This window comes from Erpetoichthys calabaricus, chromosome 12 (genome assembly GCF_900747795.2).
Source record: "Erpetoichthys calabaricus chromosome 12, fErpCal1.3, whole genome shotgun sequence".
Lineage (NCBI taxonomy): Eukaryota > Metazoa > Chordata > Cladistia > Polypteriformes > Polypteridae > Erpetoichthys > Erpetoichthys calabaricus.
The window spans coordinates 52,572,625-52,592,765 of record NC_041405.2 but is presented as its reverse complement, the minus strand read 5'-3'; the positions used below and the strand labels follow the sequence as shown (position 1 = coordinate 52,592,765).

At 36.8% G+C, this 20,141-nt stretch overlaps 1 protein-coding gene across 1 annotated transcript in view; it reads right to left on the bottom strand.

Annotated features, from left to right (window-relative positions):
• Positions 1 to 19,920, bottom strand: part of wnt11f2 (wnt 11, family member 2) — a 46,843-nt gene extending 26,923 nt beyond the window's left edge. The window contains exons 1-4 of the mRNA XM_051935366.1: positions 19,811 to 19,920; positions 19,375 to 19,565; positions 18,370 to 18,536; positions 11,867 to 11,979 (exon numbers count right to left, since the gene is read on the bottom strand). Coding sequence (XP_051791326.1) covers positions 11,867 to 11,979; positions 18,370 to 18,536; positions 19,375 to 19,565; positions 19,811 to 19,920 — 581 coding nt within the window. The remainder of the gene's footprint in view (positions 1 to 11,866; positions 11,980 to 18,369; positions 18,537 to 19,374; positions 19,566 to 19,810) is intronic.
• Positions 19,921 to 20,141: the final 221 nt, after the last annotated feature.

Sequence of the window (20,141 nt, the reverse complement as noted above, 5' to 3'; positions counted from 1 at the left end):
AGCTTTGTGATTGTAAAACTTTTTTTTATTATTTATTAAGCACTGGCTACATATAGTATATAATCTGATTTTTTAAAGATTCTAAAAATCACTTGTACTGATACTATTTCCATTTTTAATGACATTAGTTAAAGACATATTTTCTCCTTTTGCATAATTTTTGTCAGGATTTGCAAAGTCAACGGAAAAACTAAGAAATTCGATTGTTAACTCAGAAAAAATGCAGCATATATGTTTTGGATGTTGTTTTAATGGTTTATTCAATATTGTATTGTTAACAGTGGTATTTCAGTCTTTCCAAACATTTTTGTCATCTGTATTTTTAAGACTGTAAAAGTCTGAGATAGTTTTGAAAAATGATCTTAATTTTATTCAGACTTGTTTTAATAGAATTATTTAGTTACTTCACCTGTCTAGTCTGGTGTCTCTGTTGTTAATCAGTTACTGGTTCTTTACACTGCTGTTATGTAAACTAAAATGAAGTTACAGACAAACAGCGTGAGGACACATAAGGTTCCTGAAATATATTTTGTAGAATATACTGTGACAATGCTGCTTCTGTAATATATAAAAAAGTCACAACTTGGTATTAACTGTTAATATTTGAACAGTCTAGTGTTACAGTGGCTATTAATATTTAATGCATTCCCAGAATTACAATTTAACACAAAATGTTTAGTAGCTTGACAAACAGGATATAAAATGTATTTGTCCTGGCAAATCTTAACTAGTTCTTTCAGTAAAACACATAAGACAAATATTGAAGTTAAAATGATTTTTATTGTACTTAGCATCACACATAACTGTTGCAAAGCTCAATTAACAATGCAGTCTTTTCTTAAACTCTGCACTTAATTGTACATCATTTTTAAAGTTGAAGGCAATTCTGGCACATCTGAAATTGGCCCTGGTGTGTGTGTGTGTGTGTGTGTGTGTGTGTGTGTGTCCTGCGGTGGGTTAGCGCCCTGCCTGGGATTGGTTCCTGCCTTGCGCCCTGTGTTGGCTGGGATTGGCTCCAGCAGACCCCCGTGACCCTGTGTTCGGATTCAGCGGGTTGGAAAATGAATGGATGGATGGATATCTAATGCCATTTTGTGATAGTTCTTGTTTTAATGTCTGGAATTACATTTTAACTAATGTAAATTCTAAAACCAGGTATCTGTACTTATATTTTAGTCAGGGAAAAATTGTTTGAATTTCTATTTAATGTGCTTGAATTAAATTTATCAAAAATGTAACTGCATTATTTGAAATTACAGCTTTGACTAGTCTAAATGTAATTACAGTTATCCTTCTTTGAAAGCTTCATAGAAGACATCTTTCATTTTAATCTGTCAAAATACAATTGTACATATAGACAATTCAAAATATTAGTACTCTGAATTTAATTACAGATATGTCTAGTTAAAATGTTGACTGGTGAAAATGCAATTCTAGATTTCTGAAATGGTAATTAGGATAAAACACTATGATAAAACCATTTATTATAAATATTGAAAGATTCAAAATAGAATTACAGGACATCTCATAATAAAAGCGCTGTCAAAGTTAATGGAAAAAGTCACCATTTAATGCATATAGTGAAGCATATTATGATAATGTCTAATTCACATTGTGATTAGTCAATATTGAATTTTAGGTATCTAATTCTTGTTCTGAGTGGTCAAAAACATACTGTAAATATATTTAACAATTTCTATAAATATAATTTTGACTATGTATAACTAAAACTAATTAGTTTTCATATGTTAAATCAAGGTGTATTATTTATAAAGCAATGTTAATTATGTGTAAAGAAGTAAGTTTTGATTGTTTGAGTGTGATTTGTGGGTGTGTGTGAGTAGAGCCTGCGATACACTGGCACCTTGTCCATGGGTGGCCCTTACTTTGTGTCCATTGTGACCAGGATAGGCTCTGGTTCGTAATGATACTTAACACTCTCAGACTTTCATAACCAATTATGTTGTGCTATTTTGAACTTCAAGTTGCTATTTAATAATCAATGTTTTTCATCCATCCAATGATTTCCAAAGCCTGCCCTTTTAATTTAAGGTTAGTGAGGAGCTGGAGACTACTTTTTTTTTGTTACTGTTGAAACCTTGTTTTTTTCCCCCCACAGTACCCATTTATATTCAGGTTAAAGCTTCTTAATAGAGGTCAGTTAAGAAATTTGTTACATAAAAATAGATTCATAAATCACTTTTAAAAATAAACATTATAATTTTTAAAACGGAGTATGACCTCTCAAACTGTTGGCCACTAATTAACGCACAGGTTAAACAGGATTTTGGCATTTTGATTTAAATTTTCAGTGCAAAGGCATTATGTAAATGTGGAAATTAAAGTGGTTTTTGACAGTTTTATATAAAGTATATTACAGGAAAGACTGTTTGTATATGCTGTCACTTTATAGAGTAGGATTTTCTAAGGGCAGTTCACAAGTAACTGATGATCTGACCAAGTGGAAATCGGCTGCCATGGTAGCTCTGAAGCACATCCTGCTCAGTTCAAATCAACTTGAGTGTGAGGAAAACACATGAATAATTTCTTCTTTACATGTTAAGTGGTAGAAATTAGTTGTTCACCCTTTTAGGTGAGTTGTTTCTAGTTTAAAAGTTTAAGTCTCCACCCCATTGCTTTTAATTGGATGTTTTGGTTTAAATTAAGGAGAGAGGCCACTGCAGGAAAATTTCAGTTTTTAAAACTTACATCATCTCTACCATTATAAATTAGATCTTGTAATCGGTGACAAACGTAAAAGCTTCAGTCCTTGACAGCCCACTAAGACTTTAAACTTTTCAGAAATCTTTTAATTAGTGATGTTTAAGGCTGTCTGATAAGGAAATTTGCAACTGTAAATAATATTTAACAAAAATGGGACCACAACAATACAAATAATTAGTCAAACAGTGCTGTAAATATAAAACATTTTTATGTCTGTAAATGAGCTTTTTATTATTTACTTACAAAGTATTGTACACATCTGTCGAGTTGAACTTTAAATTGATATGAAAGGTCTGCCTTTAGTCATCATATTTCAGACATTTCACAACATTCCATACCCTGACAAACATTTTTCTGGAAGTGTATTGTTCGAGAATGTTGCCCAAACTGAAACATTGATCTTAACAAATCTGTGTGCCAGTCTAGTGGTTATTAATACCAAATTAATCTCTGAAGATGTGCCAGTCAAGGGTATTTTAGACTCTCTCAAAATTGAATTCAAAAGTGTAAGCAGTTAACAGCAGGCATTGTATTGGATGTTATGAAATGAATTGTACATCTGTGAGTTATTGCTCAGTGGTTTGAGGAATTATCTGGAAATTCTTAAGGCTTCCATTCCTCAATTGATGTTTTAAAGCATTAATTTATGCATTGTGACATTCTGTTGCACATCCTACCTGTGGTATTTGTAAAGCCAGCCTATGTTGCAGTAGACCTGTCTGACCACTAGGCCTCTTCAAGTGTACATTAGTCCATTGGATAACTCTCTGTGAATGTTTGTACAACTGATAAATGCATTTTTGATGTGACAGTGTTAAAGTGAGCCCATTAGATATAACTTTTGGTGTCTAAAGACATTTTAGGTGTATTGTAGACATTGCTACGTTGCCTGTTAGTTACATACGTATAATGATCAAACGTTTCTTAATTGATGGTAGAAACATACATTTATAAATAAATAAATGTTATAAAAGTAATGAACTTCAAGATGTAGCAAGTTTAAGAGTATATAACTATTACTGAAATTGCTGCATTACTTACTTTTCTTTTTTTATTAGATGTGATATAACCTTTGTTTTAACCAGTTCAAGAGATCTAGGATGAGCACATTTTGGAGCCCTTGCTATATGTGAAGGAGATGATGGTTTTTAGTCATCTGCTAAATTCTCAAAGTTCACAGGGTGACCCCATGGAGATGCATGTGTCATTTCCATATTTTGCCTTCTATGATCAAGGGTTTGAGAAATTGATGAACCAGCACAAACAGTTTCATGGTGTTAGTTATTAACATGTTAACCTGAAGCCCTTGCTTTCACCTGACTGTGTATGGGTGTGTTTGTTTTCAGACTTCATTGATCTTCTCAAAGAATGGTAAAAAGGAAAATGGTCCCATATCCCAATATAGTTGGAAAAACATGCAATAATTTGTATTTTTTTTCTCTAGAAGAAGTTTCCAGAGCAGGTCTGATGAGAAAGCCACAACCTCTGGCCATGTGGCTGCATCTGGTAATGGTGATGGAATCCTACAGAACTTTCTTGCAAGTGTTCTAATAGCCCTTTGAATTAACACCTGTTAGTCATCACAGATTCTCTGGCACAGCTAGTAATATGAAGAAGCTTTTCCCCAGACCTTGGTGTACTACTAAAAGCAATTTGTTAAGTCTGTTGGAGTCCTGAGATTTGACTCATTTAACAAAGTGTGCCAGCCCCTACTGTGTCCCAGTCTTGCTCTCAGAACACATGGCCAGCTTGATCACAGAATGCGTAAGGCGATAGTGTTTAAGATTTCTACTTTTCTTTTAACTTTGGCAATTAATAATTATTAAGATGGCACCTTTGACAGGCCAGTGTTTGAAATGTTGCTTTTGTTTTTTTCTGTTATCTACAAAAGGCCTCTATGAATTCCTCAGGAGCCTACATTGTCCTTAAAATTCCAGTTTAGCTTCACAGTATCGATGCAAGGGCTATGTTTTAATACCATTTAAAGAAATTTCTCCAGGTAAATCATTCAAGTATGAGTGAAGTTCTGTCATCACTTCTCCTCACAACTTAAATTTTCTACACTAAACACTCTGTGACTTAATCTTTCCTGTGTTGTTGTTTTTGCTTTATTTATTTAAGGAATGATCTAATGAATGTGTGTTGTTGGTATTCATTCATTGTCATTGAAGGTTTGTGTGTAAAACAATATGCACACAATGGGCTGACATTACTATTTGTATGTATTTAATACTCTAGATAAATATTATTGTTTATTAAATATTAAATATGTATTGTTCATAATGATCTTGACCATTCTATCTTGAAGATTACTAAAACTGACATGGAAAATAGAACAAATGCTAAGGAACAAGGATTGCGAAACTTGTACATGAAGGTAAAACAAACGAAGTTCTAAACAAATGCTTGATCAAAATCGGAATAAACCCCTAGATGTTTTGTAGGTTTTAAAGAGTGTTTTTAGATAAAGGCTTTCTTTTATTTTTAAATGAAGTTTGCATATTACCTGACACACAGTCCAATATTACATTGCATGTCACACATATTACATTGAATGTTTCAGCAAAATGGAGACAAAAATGGGAAACAAATGAAAACATGACAAAGAAACGTCCGTATGTCATTAACCCTATCACAGAGCTACAGAATTGCATTTCAAATTATATTTTTGTTTTTTGTTGAAGTCCAGTGAATGTTGAGAAGATTGTCTGAGAGGTGAAGGCAACCTCATTGTTTTCGTTCATTATAACAAGATGTTCTAGTGGCTAAGGTACTGAACTTTAAGCGAAAAGGTCTATGAATTTGGCAACAGTCAACTTAAAATTTTATTTAAAAGTTTAAAATTTTATTTTATTTAGAATGATGCTTTCCAGGAATCAAAATCATATCCCTGGTGGTGGAAGAGAAAATTGCTGATCAATGCATCAGTGTCCTTCCCTACCATTGAAACTTTTATATTTTAATTGTATGTACTGTAGTATTCAAAATTTGAAATGGGAGAGAGAAGCTTTTGACACAAAATAAAACAATACAATAGTCCATATTAATGGTATCTTCCCTACTAGTAAACGGTCTTTTTTTAAACAGAACCGTGAAATTAACAGGTTTTAGATCTACGTAAGTCTTAGTTTATAAGTTTTTTTTCATCAAAATAACAGAAATGTACAAAGCTGCTTCTAGCCCTGATGTGTGTCACAGTGAGTACATCAGGCAGTACATAATGCTTATTCTGTTTTTTTGGGCCGCTCTGTATCTCAGTGTTGATTGTGATAGTGCAAGTCAGCCTTTGAAGCACTTGGATATTCAAGGTTTTACTGCCGATTTTATAAGGTGTGAAAACGCTTCTTTTTTGTATTGAACCTTAGTGCATAGGTGCTAGACTGCATTTTGAAAGAATAGCTCTGTTTGTCATTTGGAAAGGAACTTTTTATTTTAATGCAAATGTGTCTTTAGCTGTAACAATGGGATTTTAAGCATTCATATGCATGCATGCACACGTACACACTTTCTGCCGAGGAAAGTGGATTGTGACCCTCCTGCTCTATCCCTTCAGTCTTATGGTTGATGCTCAGTTCCAGGTGGGGAAGTCAGCAATTTGGAAGGTTGTTTGAACACCTCTGGGGGTGAACTTACATCTCTCAGGGTAGTTTCTTAACTTTTCTACTCCCCTCTGGGCATGAAAAATTGTGGCTGTCAGTTTGAGAATAAATGGGACTGCATATTGCAGCCTTTTGTAGGAATTTTGCAGTGCTTCAGAAAGGCAACCCTAACGGAGTAGTTTTAGTTGGAAATAGCTTAGTAAAACCAATGTCGATGCTGTTATTTTAACCTTTTTTGTGTAGTCAGAACATTATAAAGAATTTGAACAGTAATTTTGCTCTATAGTTATTTTGTATCTGTAACTGTTTAAGCTGTTAATAACATTAATAATAGCACAGATAATACAGAAAATATATATATATATAGTTTTAATCTCTAGTGGTTTTCTCTTATTTAAACATTGTGTATTTATTTCTTTTTATTAATGTTTTATTTTACATAAGTCATTATTCTAGAAGTAAAAATGGCTGATTAGCTTTGCCAGTTTCTGCAGCATTCCATATTGGGGGGGAAAAGGTGTTTGTCTTGAAGAAACGTATTTAGAAGTTTCATTTTTCCATTTTTTTTTTTTTTTTGATTTGTTGTGAGTTGAATTTTTAAATTGTCTTATGTGCTTACTTGAAACCTGTCATGAGCCAATGGCTTATGAATAAACACTACAGATGAAACAGTATTAATGACAAATAGCTCATAAAAATAAGAAAAATAAAGACTTCATGCAGTTGTGGCAATCGAGACAGTGAAGAGCTTACTACTTTCTTCCTTTTTTAAACTGTAACTGTCCTTTAATTTTTTTTTCTCTTGAAACTCATCATCAGTTCATTAAAATGTGTATTTTCTCAGTGCATTTTGAGCCATTTCTTTCCAGTTTTGTCTAAATCTGTGAAAAATAGTTCGCCTGTTGCTGTCATTGCACATAAAAATCATTGACCTGGGGAAAGTTATTAAAACTTTATGCATAGTGAATAAATTTGTTGTCACTGCAGAGAACATTATGCTGCATCAGAATTAGGCTGTACTTTAAATGAAGTTTTATCAGAGGAGCTTAATAATATACAATTTTAAATGGAGGAGAATGTTTTTATAATATGGGTTTAATATGTGTATTTGCTTAAGCACTAATAATAGCAATATGTTTTACTTACAAGTGCATTACACAAATGTACACCTTTAATTTAACATCACATTTATGTGAAGTATTTTCTTTTGTTGCAGATTTATTTTTTTATTAAACATTTTTACGCAGTATTTGCATTTCATATTTAAATCATGCTATTCATAGTGAATTAAAATCATTTTATTTACTGTGATTTTAACAGTTCATAAGCATTGTACATTTCAGCTAGTCCATGCTTTCTAAGAAAAGTCAACTTGTTTCATCCTAGTTAATCTTCTGAGATCAAGCTTCTCCTGTTACTGCACCTACATGATGAGGTTCTTCACATTGCTATTAATTGCTTTCAGTAAGTATTTCCTTTTAACAGCTGACTGAACAGTACATACTATGCTTTTCAAAGAATATTTTATGTAATTTTGTTTCTGTTTATGAACTTATTTTCTGGATTTGATATTTAAAAGTGATGTTTAAAATTAACTATTCAACTTTCCAATCAGTCTTGATACTGTAAGACACATTGCCATCAAAAATTTACTTGAGCCTCATTAAAGATGATATATAATAGAGAAGGGAATTTTGCAGTAAATGGCATGAGTAGGCTTTTGTCTGGAGAAAATTAATTTAAATAAATTCTTATTATGGTTCTCATAGTTCATAAAATAAAACTATATCATGGATGCTTTACTTTTTCTCATATGGCCTTTAAATATATGCTTATTTTTTTATTAAATAAATATTGATAAAATTGTAATATTTTGTCACCTGAGGATAGATTTACCAAATATTAAGATTTCGTGAGGTTTAGATGACTTCTGTTTTTTTTTTTTTTTTTTTTGAGATGTAAAATCATAGAATTTAAGTAGATGTACAGTACGTACTTTTAATATGGCTGATGGACTGTGGTATGGGATGTAAAGCCACCTTGATCCCCATGGTTAGTTGAGTATTTAGTTGGGAGGTGAGTGGAGGGCAAACACTAAACTATACAGTGGATAAATGTCTTTACATAGTATTAAGAGAAAGAGAATCGGGAAGAAAATAGAATATATGGTGCTTGGGGCACAGTACATTGAGACTAGTTGAGCCAGCACACGGGGCAGACAGTTAGTAAGAATTATGCTAGGTAGGCCCAGATGGGTTACAGATTGGTTTTGTTTTATGTCTGTTTACTTTGTGCATTAAAGAAACAATACAGAAATAATATGTGAAGATAATTAAAGTCTGCGGTGGGTTGGCACCCTGCCCGGGATTGGTTCCTGCCTTGTGCCCTGTGTTGGCTGGGATTGGCTCCAGCAGACCCCCCGTGACCCTGTGTTCGGATTCAGCGGGTTGGACAATGGATGGATGGATAATTAAAGTTTAGTACTTCACTCTGCTGTTAAGGGACATTTTGAAAGTAGTTCCTGTAGTTCACAACACACATTCATTATACTCGTTGTGAATCCCTTATGTACTGTACTTATTGGTAAGAATTTTAAATATAGGCAATTGTGTGATGCAAGTTTTTAAGCTCACTTGAACAAACAAAGCAACTCTAGTGAAGTAAATAAATAAATACAATTGTATCTATTAGAACAAAATGAAAAATCCACAATTTTTACTCTCACACAAAATACAGAAGAATATGAACCAATATGAAGTTCCACAAGAGGGAGCCAGTTGCTATCTAATTTTAATTTTTTGGGGGCATTTTGTGATTTGCTGTTCAGTGCACTACTCTATGGAGTTGTATCTTTTTATGTGCATTTATTGTACTACTTCAAAGGTCATACACCTTTTCCCATCTCAATTACTTAACATAAGAAAGCATGGTATTGTGGGGAATAAAACCTCTTCCCTATGTTATAGTTTGAGCTATCCTCTCAGTTGACTACAGATAGCATGTTACCAGACTCTCCCCTAGGGAGGACAACTGTAAATGATGATGAACACAAGGAATGTATCTATTCTCTCAAAAGAGAAATTGGAATTCTGCCTGAATGATGAGTCCAAGTCAGGACTGGGGTAGCAGACAGAATTATGGGCTACAGGGTAGCAAAAGACACTGTCCAGTCACATGACACAGACATACATTAGGCAAAAAAGTGTGTGGTGTACTATATGAGCCAGAAGAGTGTCCTGTGAGTCCGCTAGACAGGGATACAGTATATAAGGGGAGGAGCAACCTGGGAGGAAATTTGAAGTGTCTCCTTCGGACATGAGGGGGCAGGTATCTTAGCAGTTGTGAGGATCTAGGAATTCTTTGCTAAAGGAGAGGAAGTGGCCTAGGAGATAATGACAGAAGTAGTGGAACCTACTGGCCACAAGAGAGGATACAATCCTAGAAATATTTAAATCCAACTGTCACAGATAGTACAGACTGCTGAAGCACTGCCACCGAGTCCTGGTCATTTAAGGCCAATGTAAGTCCCACAGATGCATAGCCTCCACTAATCACTAGATGTAACTCTGGCATGTTATCCCTGATGTAATTATAGAGTTGCACTAAAGTAACCCCAAAATGGAATAAAGGCTTCCCCTGTTTTGGTGATCTAATCCATTTCTGAAAACTGGTGGTAAGCTGACATTTTTAATTCAAACACTTGACTACCATCAATTGCAATTAAAAAAATAGAAATTTTGCTTGTTCTCACGCAATGACCTTCATATTTTATTCAAATAATACCAAAATATGTGAAAATTGACAAAATTTAGTTTCATAATTACATTACTTATCAAAACAAACCCTAGTGAGACATTTTCCTTCATGAAATACTGCGTAACAAGGCTGTTTACTTTAGCATTATCCCTTCCATTTTCACATTTATGGAAGTGGCCTTTTGATATTTCGTCTGTTTTTCCAATTCCTTCACAATCTTCTTTGACACTGTCGTGTTCAGTGTAATGTGAGAAGACCTGTGAGCAACACACTTGACAAGCTGACTGCTCTTGGGTATTAGAAAGACTGAGACTGTGATTGCATGTCACCAACATCCAGCCCTGTCTCAAACATCCAGTTATGCTCTGCAAGTACATCTCGCTACAGTCTGTGCAAAAGTGTGGACCTGACTTTTGAGGCATGACTGAATGCTGATGCAGGCTGCACTCACTTGGAATGATTGTGAAGAGGATCAGATATTTGCAACACTCAATACCCCAGAATGACCAAGCAAAATGGGATTTAAGAAAAAAAAATTTCAAATTTATTAAAAATTAAAAAATTGAAATATTTCATTGACAAAAGCAGTCAGACTTAGTACTTAAGTTGAAGGAACTTTAGCAGCTATTATGGGCTGTAGTCTTCTTGGGTATGATGCAACAAGCTTTGCACACTTGAATGTGAGAATTTTCTGCTATTCTTAACTGTAGATTCTGTTAGTTTGGATGGGGACCATTGTTGGACAGTTATTTTCAGGTCTCTCTAGAGATGTTCGATTGGCTTCAAGTACATTCCCACAGATGTATCATATATATAGCATATATATTTGTAAATCAAAGATTCATTTTCACAGTGCAGCCCATAAAAAGAAATAAAACTATCAAGTTTGCCACCCCTGCATGTAGTTTAATTCTTAGTAGTAATTTAATTAGTTTGCTGATATTTTATAATTACTTTCAGTCATCTTGTGGCTCCCCTGGAAGTTTACTCCAGTTTAGGACCACTGCTTTAAAGAGCTTCCACACATCAAAACACATTGTACCATTCACATTCGTACTCAAGTCACTCTTATTACAAAACATGGATATTATCACAGGTGGCACAGTGGTAGTGCTGCTGCTTTGCAGTAAGGAGACTGTTTAAGATTGTGGGTTCGCTTCCCGGTTCCTCCCTGTGTGGATAGCGCTTTGAGTATTGAGAAAAGCGCTATATAAATGTAATGAATTATTATTATTAATTAGTGGAGACTTTTAACATTCCTGTTACATGCACAACCAGCTCACATACTCTTAACCGGTGGCCAGTTGTTACACTATTTTTAATTTTTTTTACCCACTTAAAGAAAAGCCAGGAAGTGCGGTATACATGAGTGCAGCATATTTTTTTAATCATACAATCACCTAGTGATTGGCAAGTTATACACCAATCTGCTGATTACACATTATAAGCAAAAAATGTCTAGTTTTGGTCCACTGCCAAAAACCCTCTGCATCACTGAAGTGGTTGCATAGACTGATGAAGAAAGAATGGCATGAATAATAGTTTGTTCCTTTCTTGAGACCTTGGCAGAGAGGTCTCTTTCCCAGCATTACCTAAGATGATCTAGAGGTGAGCATAGTGACATTAATTGATAGTCTAGAAAAACAACAGAACTTCTTCCTATTGCTGACTAAAATATTTTTAAGTGTGAACACTGATTACAGAAGTTAAGCAGATTTTTTTTATTTTTAACAAACGTTATGGTTTGTAAATGGATAATAAGTGTTTTAAAGGAATTTCATATTTACATGAGTTGATCAAAGTCAAAAGGTGCAAGTGAGACAAGGTCAACTCCAATCTTGCCTTCCAAAATGATGCTAAGATCAAACTCTTTGTAGTCCTTGTCCTCTGACATGCCAATCTGCAGAGCATGCCCAGCACATGCTGTTACACCCAATGACAGTGACCAACTAGTTGCTATAGGTTTTAGTACATATTAATTGTTATGAACAGTCACAAGATAGGATTAAGTAAAAAAAAAAAAGAATACTTAAAAATACCAAAAATGCTAAAAATTCTAATGATACTATTACTAATAATGTATAAGATTTGTAGTAACACTGTAGATTTTAATAATGAAAACAAGGTTTATATCCTTACAACAAAAATTGAGCAAGAAAGTATGAAAAACACACAGTGGAGCAGTCATGCAAATGCTCATAGATTTATTTAGTCCACACAAAAATCATCAAATGACAGGTAGATACTTACTGAAAAGTGCATGACATCACACAAAAATACACAGAAGATAGGCATGCATTTTTAAACAAATAAAACCGCATCCCTCTTAATAAGTGTAGGTGGGAGTCAAGCCGTACATGGATTTGTGAAGAAAACTTATTGTAAAGTTCTTTTGAAATAATAATGTAAAATCAAAAGACATGCGCACACTTAAAATACACATGAACAAAAATGTATAATAATATGCAACAAATCTCTTTTTATATAAATCTGTGCATATTGTTTAAATTTACTCCAAGTTTAGTAGAAATTCACTGAAATGTGGCTATTGAACCTCATTATCTTATGGCAGGAAAATATCTGTAACTGTTTGCACAACAAAATGATACAAAAGGGCATCTTAATGGTAAGTATTAGCTTGATATACTTTTGAAAATTCCACTGAAAATCTAATTAAAGGCACTTTGGTGTCTCAGTATTAAACTTTGTTGACTTGGAAACTTAGGTTGAAATTCTTACACTTTCACTGTTCATTTAATTGTGTTTACACGTTTTCCCTGTGTCTGTATGAGTTACTCATGCATCCCAAAATGCAGACTAGATTGACTGATGGTTCTAAATCAGTCAGGTATGAGGTAGAATAGTATCCTGTGGACAGTTAATTTCTTCTGTATACCTATTTCTTTTAAAACATGCTCCAACTCCTTAACACTGTTACATTGGAGTGATAGAGTTCATAATGTAAATTATTGTATTAATTTAAATTCATGAAGTATACCCAGAAATTCTGAGAAAGTAGTGCTTGCTGTAAAAGTCCAAATTTTTTTCATTACTGTTGCTTTATGTGACAACCTCTGTGGTAATCCTGTAGAAGACAGTTCCCTTACAATGTGGAAAATATGAGATTAGACTTCTTGACATGTGACCTTTTTTTAATAGAGGAGCTTCCTCCTCTTTGAGAGTATATTAAAAGAGCTAAAATAGATTTAGTTTAGTTTCCTTATTTAACCTTTCTGAATAATTTGTAGAATAAAGTGGTATTACCTTGTTGCTCTGTGGTTTAGTGTATGTTCGGTTCCAGCATTTTCAGAAATAAGAACACAATGTGGCATACAAATGATTACTCGCACCCCTTGTGTAGGATGAATGTTGGTCAGATAATGGAAAGCATTTGCTACCAACTCATGTATACCTCTTGTGACATTAAAGAAATAGAATACACATAACTTAGTTTGACAAAACTATTTTCTTTTATCAAAGCTGCACAAATTACATTTTTATTATCTGCAGACTGTTATAGTTTACCTTTAGGCAAAATGGAAATGTGGAATATTCATAAATAAGGAGTTGGTGGTAAAAGTTTAGTTTTGATACATGTAAAAATAGCAAACCTTGCACTAATATAACATATTAAATTTTTAAGTGATTAGTATAGCTTACTCATAGGTCTATATGAAATTGTTAGAATCCTGGATTATTCACTATAGAAATATGTGCAATGCCCCCCAATGTCTGGACATGAAGTTCAAATACTCCTCCCATACTCTGAATTACTTACTCTGTATCGACTTTGAGTGAGTATACCCTGCAGCAGACTGATATCCCACCCAGTGCTACTGTAATAATCTATAGAAGTATAAAAAAAGTAGTTTTTACTAAATATTATGCATTTATATTGCAAGTTATTTTCAACACTTAAAAATAAGCAAAAATGAATGTAATTAGGTTATTAATATAATAGGCATCCATGAACCACATATTAAACAATTTAGTGAATAAACATACCTGAATCCACTATAGCCATCCAGGATGAATGATGCCCAACCCTGGTTTAAAGGTATATGTTTTCATTTACAAATAACACAGTAAAACAAAGTATTTTAAAACTGATAAACATAAATGGGACCCAGTAGTATCTATCCATTAGTTAATTTTTGAACTATAACCAGTTGAAAATGGAGGAAAGGGAAACAAAAGCTCCAGTCAGAGGCATCCCTGGTCCAAGCTTGCATATATAGTGTGTAAAAATCGATCAAGAAATAAGAGTTATAGTTGAAAATAATAAGTGGCATGTTTTTTTGGCCCACGGTGTAGTGTGTTGCTCATTACTTAATTCAACAACAGACCAGCAGCAGTCAATCTCCCGGCTCCCACTAAGACTGAGCACAGTGGACTGGGAGGTGTCTGCATTCTGCGGCTCACGAATGCTGGGACAGGGCATAGTTCATTGAGGTCTGTGCTGTTGACAGCTTTGAACAGCAACTTGAAATTGCAATGCGTCAGTCTGTTGCATCCGCATTATCTGTGCTAAGAAACTTGCCATCACAGAATGATGACAAGAAACTGGATACATCAGTAAAAGCTGAAATGGTAGTGTTTGAGCAATGGCAAGCATGGGCGATGTTTAGAACAAGTGTATCAGTATCTGATGACTGTGCCGCCTACTTCAGTGGAGGCAGAGCGTGCTTTCTCAGCGGCTGGCGTACTCTGCACAAAGGTGCGCTCTTGCCTGGACGTTGTGCTTTCTACGCTCTTATTACCGCAACTAACTAGATACATGTACTTATATGACAGCATGAACTGCTTGTAGTTAAGGTTAGTCTTTTATTGGTATCAACATATTGCAGTAGTTTTATTCAACAAAAGTGTCGCTCGCTCTAAAACCATTCACATATGAGAAGCCCATGCACAGTGTCATCCCCAGGCACCCGGGATTCCCGGGAATGAAATGCGGGATTCCCGGGAATGGATTCCCTAGACACGTGTGTTCTGTTTCAAAATATGACCAGTGATGGATTGCAAAGGGCATTCTTGTCTCATCGAAATTTAAGATACATTCATAGGCCATAGTAGCCCATGGCTCATAGTGGTATTGTCATATAAAAAGAGTACAGTGAAACTCTTACTAGCCTGTCGGATCACCCTTAACACAGCAGTCATGACGGCAGGATTTCTGTTAGCTTTCTGTTATTTAATAGAAAACGCACGTCTGCTTACCTGAATGTATATACAGTGGTTATACAAAGCCTACATACTCACAGATTTGTGTGTGATAAAACACATGAAGGCAGGATAAGCCTTGTCAGAACTTGTTCTGCATTGATTGCAAAATTGCAGTTAGATGCCCTACTACACAGGTGGCGGGCTCCGATCCTGGAGGGCCGCAGTGGCTGCAGGTTTTCATTCTAACCATCTTCTTCATTAGTGACCAGTTTTTGCTGCTAATTATCTTCTTTTGCCTTAGTTTTTAATTAGCATAACTCAGGCCCCTTAGTTTTCTCTTTTTCTTTAATTAGCAGCCAAACAATAATGAAATACAAAATAAGCCGGATCATGGCCAGCTGTGCCAATCACACAATTTCTGAAAATAAAGGTGATGGTCTCGGCAAGGTCGAACTCTCAGGTCACCAAAACATTGTGACAATGTTCTTAGAAAAAATAGAAAAATCAACAGTTTTGGAAATGTCTGCTGTGGCAGAATAAGAGCAGCAACAAGCCATGGAATTAAATAACGAGTTTAATTAACACAGAGAATTGGCTTCTCCTTAAGAGACTGGTTGGAGTGAAATTGGTTGGAGTTTGAAATGTCAGTTTAGCTGGTAATCTGTTGGCTCGTTTCATATCTCATTTCTGTTTGGCTGCCATTTCATGAAGAAAGGAATCCATTCAGAGGACTGAATCCTTAAAAACAGGGCTATTAAGATGAAAGGGGAGGGAGGTTAATTAGCAGTGAAAACTGATTAGGAAAAGGGTTGGAATGGAGACCTGCAGCCACTGTGGCCCTCCAGGTATGGAGTTTGACACCCCCGCCCTACTAATTTGACAGATCTGAACCTTTTTTTTTTTTTTTTTGTAAGGAGGAGTGGGCAAAAATGATCAAGTCCGGATGTGCCACTTGATAGACTCTTACACAAAAAGACTGAGTGCTGTAAGAAGATCCAAAGGTCCATCCATCCATCCATCCATCCATCCATCCATTTTCCAACCCGCTGAATCCGAACACAGGGTCACGGGGGTCTGCTGGAGCCAATCCCAGCCAACACAGGGCACAAGGCAGGAACCAATCCCGGGCAGGGTGCCAACCCACCGCAGAGATCCAAAGGTGCTTCAGCTAAGTATTAGTTTATGGGGTGCGGTGCACTCTAATCCCACCAAGTTTTTGTAGGATTTTTTTTTCTTTCCTTTTTTCAATAAACCGTTTCTGATTTTGTTTTCATCTTGTATAGATTGCAATTTTGCAATGAAAGTGGAATGGGTTCTGACGGGATTTATTACACAAATCTGCAATGTTGGCGAGGGTGTGTAGACTTTATTTCTGCTGTGCACAAGATTTGCTGCCACTAACTGGTTCTTTGGTTGTTAACTGGTTGTTTTTCTGTCCTCCCTGGCCATCGGACCTTACTCTTATTCTATGCTAATTAATGTTGTCTTATTTTAATTCTTACTTTGTCTTTTATTTTTCTTCATTATGTAAAGCACTTTGAGCTACATTTTTTGTATGAAAATGTACTATAGAAATAAATGTTGTTGATGGAAAGACATCTGGAAGAGTTAGAATCAACAACAACAGAAAAGCAGCCTGAACTTTGAGCAGTGGCACCAAATGACACAACAGGACACCAAGAAGAGAAACAGAACAGATGAGGTTTAGTAACAGTTTGTAATTATTGTATTACTTATTTTTTGTACAAATGACCAACAAGCAGAGATGCAGTATGGCACAGCTAATCGACAGCTCTAATCAGTGTAGTGGTAGACTAAAATAGTGAGTCTTCAGCTTGGATTTAAAAGCTCAGACAGAAGGGGGCATCTCTTGTACAAGCAGGCAGATTGTGTCTTAGCTTTCAGGCCCTGTAACTAAAAGCTTGACCTTCTACTATTATGCTTTTAATCCTTTGAATCTTTAGTAAGATGGCATATTGAGAGCTTAATGCATGTTTTGGTTTATAGGTAACGATAATTTCAGATATGTAAGAAGTGCCTTATCCATTTAAGGATTTGTATTTAAGACGGAGAATTGTGAAATCAGCCCTAAGCCTAACTAGAAGCCAGTGCAAAGACTTAAGAATAGGAGTTATGTCTTCATACTTTCTAGTTCTTACAATGCTTCTTGCAGAAAGATTTTAAATTAACTGAAAGCTCCACATAGGTCAGGTTAGGTTGGGGAGTATGTGCTGGTACAGCGTGTTGCCACACCCACCACATGGAAAAAAAAAAAGCTTGGCATCCCAGTTCGCAACCCCCCAGGCAGACATGTGGTCGAGTCCCTTCCTCCAGAAATGACCATCTATCTGCCGCAGCCAGGTGTTACGTGGGCATCCCCTTAGCCTGGTTCAGCTGCACAGATCCTCAACAATGAAGATCTTGCAAGCCGGATAACCCTCCGGGAATCATGCCACATGGCAATAGTACCGTAACTGACACTTCCTTACAATGCAAGTAAAGTGCCCCATTCGGAACTCCATGAGCAACCGCTAGTAAGACACAAAGTCAAACCAGCAGTGCCCAAGGATTCTCTGAAGAGACACTGTACCGAAAGAGTCCAGTCTTTGTCTCATGTCACTGGATAACATCCATGTCTTACAACCGTATAGCAAAACAGGAAGCACAAGGACTTTAAAGACTTGGACCCTTGTCCTTTTGCAGAGACATTGGGAGCACCACACACCCCTTTACAGTGACCTCATGACACCCCATGCTCTCACCATCTGTCTACTGACTTCACAGAAAAGGTCACCAGAGACATTAATGTCACTGCTGAAGTAAACCTCTTGATGTGGTTGACATTCTCACTGCAGATAGGCACACTACTGGTGGCTGTGCTTAAGAGTTCAGCAGAGGCCTGGATCTTGGTTTTTATCCAGGACACTCGCAAGCTAAGACACCCAGACTCCTCGCTCAGTTTCTCAAGAACCCTAATCAGAGCCTCTATTGACTTTGCGAATATCGCATCATCTTCGACAAAGTCAAGGTAAGTGAATCTTTCTTCACCAGCAGATCCCATGGCCCCATGACCCTGCCCAATACCCAGTCCATACAAGCATTGAACATCGTAGGAGCAAGAACATACCTGATGAACCCCAGAATCACCTGGGAAAAACCCAGATGCTTTCCCTCCACTCTGCGCAGCACTCACAGCACCAGTGTACAGGCTAGCCATGATATCCAGGACCTTCATGAGGATCCAACAAAGTCTCTGGATGCCCCACAGGGCAGCTCGATCAACTGAGTCTAATGCTTGACAACAATCAACAAAGGCTGCAAAGAAACTCTACTAATATTCGAGTTTGCACTTGATGAGAACCCTCAGTGCCAGGATGGTAGACTTCTTAGGAGTAAAACCAGACTGCTTTGATCGCTGGTAAGGGAGCAAGTGACCACCGGTCCTTTTGAGGACCTTACCTGGCACCGAGAACAGTGTTATCCCCATGTAGTTGCCTCAATCCAGGCTATCACCCTTCTTTTCCAGACAGAGACAATAAGTCCCGTTTTTCAGTCCGTTGGGATGACGCCCGTTTCCCAAATGGAAGCAAAGACTGCTTGCAATGCCAGGAAGACAGCCTTACCACCAGCCTGGAGAAGTTCATTCTGGATACCACAAATCCCTGCAACCTATCCCTACCCTCAGCTGGTTCACCACCTGTGTAATCTCTGTGAGAATGGGTGGTTCACAGTTAATTGGACCCAGAGATGTCCAAAGCCTTAGCCAGAGTATCAGCTTTAAACAGCTGCTCAAAGTATCCAGCCCAGCGAGTCACAACTGCATTGTCATCTGTAAGGACTGTTCCATCATCCACCCTGATTGTGACTCTCTGAAGAACAGAATCAGATGTGTGTAATGCTTTGATTTCTCTGTAAGCAGGACGTGGATCGCTAAGTCATAGATGGTGTGTCACTTGCTCACGAGTCCCCTAACAAACAACTCCTTATCTGCCCTCCAAGCCCTTGCAGTCCTTCTCAGTTCCTCGTACAGACAAGAGTTGCCATCAAGCTGTGTACTGTGACTCCTCTCAATGATATGTAGGGTACCCTGTGAAACATCTCCTATTGGGAACACTGGAAACACCAACACAACCCTCAGCAACCTTCAGGGTTTTCTCACGGAAGGTCTCCAACATCACCTTAGGATCAGCAGTTGCACCCAAGTCTGCAAGTTCCTCTCGCAAACTGCTTGCATACTCATTAGAAACTGCCTGATCTTGCAGTCTGGCCAGGTCCAGCTTCATTGCTCCTCGTAGGTGGTAGCTTACTGGACCTAAGCAGGATCTTCAGAGTAGCAACAAGTCTATAGTCAGAATTCACAAACTGGGCATTTCTGTACACCCTACAGTTCTGTAATGGCCTCCAGTGTCTGCCCACAAGGATTGATCTCCTTCATTGCACCATCAGTATTGGAGTACCAAGTCCAACGAAGTGGCTCAGGACAATGGATCTAGGATCCAGTGATCCACAGCCCCTGACGTTTTGCAAAGTCAAGGAGCATGGAGCGACTTTCAACGTGGTAGACAGACCCATGGGAATCGACATAATCCTCATAGCCAGCCCTGTTAGTGACAGTGGTCACATTGAAGTCACCCATGACCAGAGGAGTGTCACCTTGCAGGCACCCATCAACTGCCATTCATAGTTGTGAAGAAAATGTTTCCCTCACTGAGACATCACTCATTGTGGCTGGAGCACACGCTGAAACAGACAAGGCACCCAGAGAGTGCCTTAACCTGAGTCTCATAATATGTTCACTGAAAGGAGTGACATCAGAAACCATCGGAAGGAGCCACAGCAACAGCCACTGCCTGAGTATGACAGCTCCATTCATAATGTGAGGAGACCTTCCTATGGGAC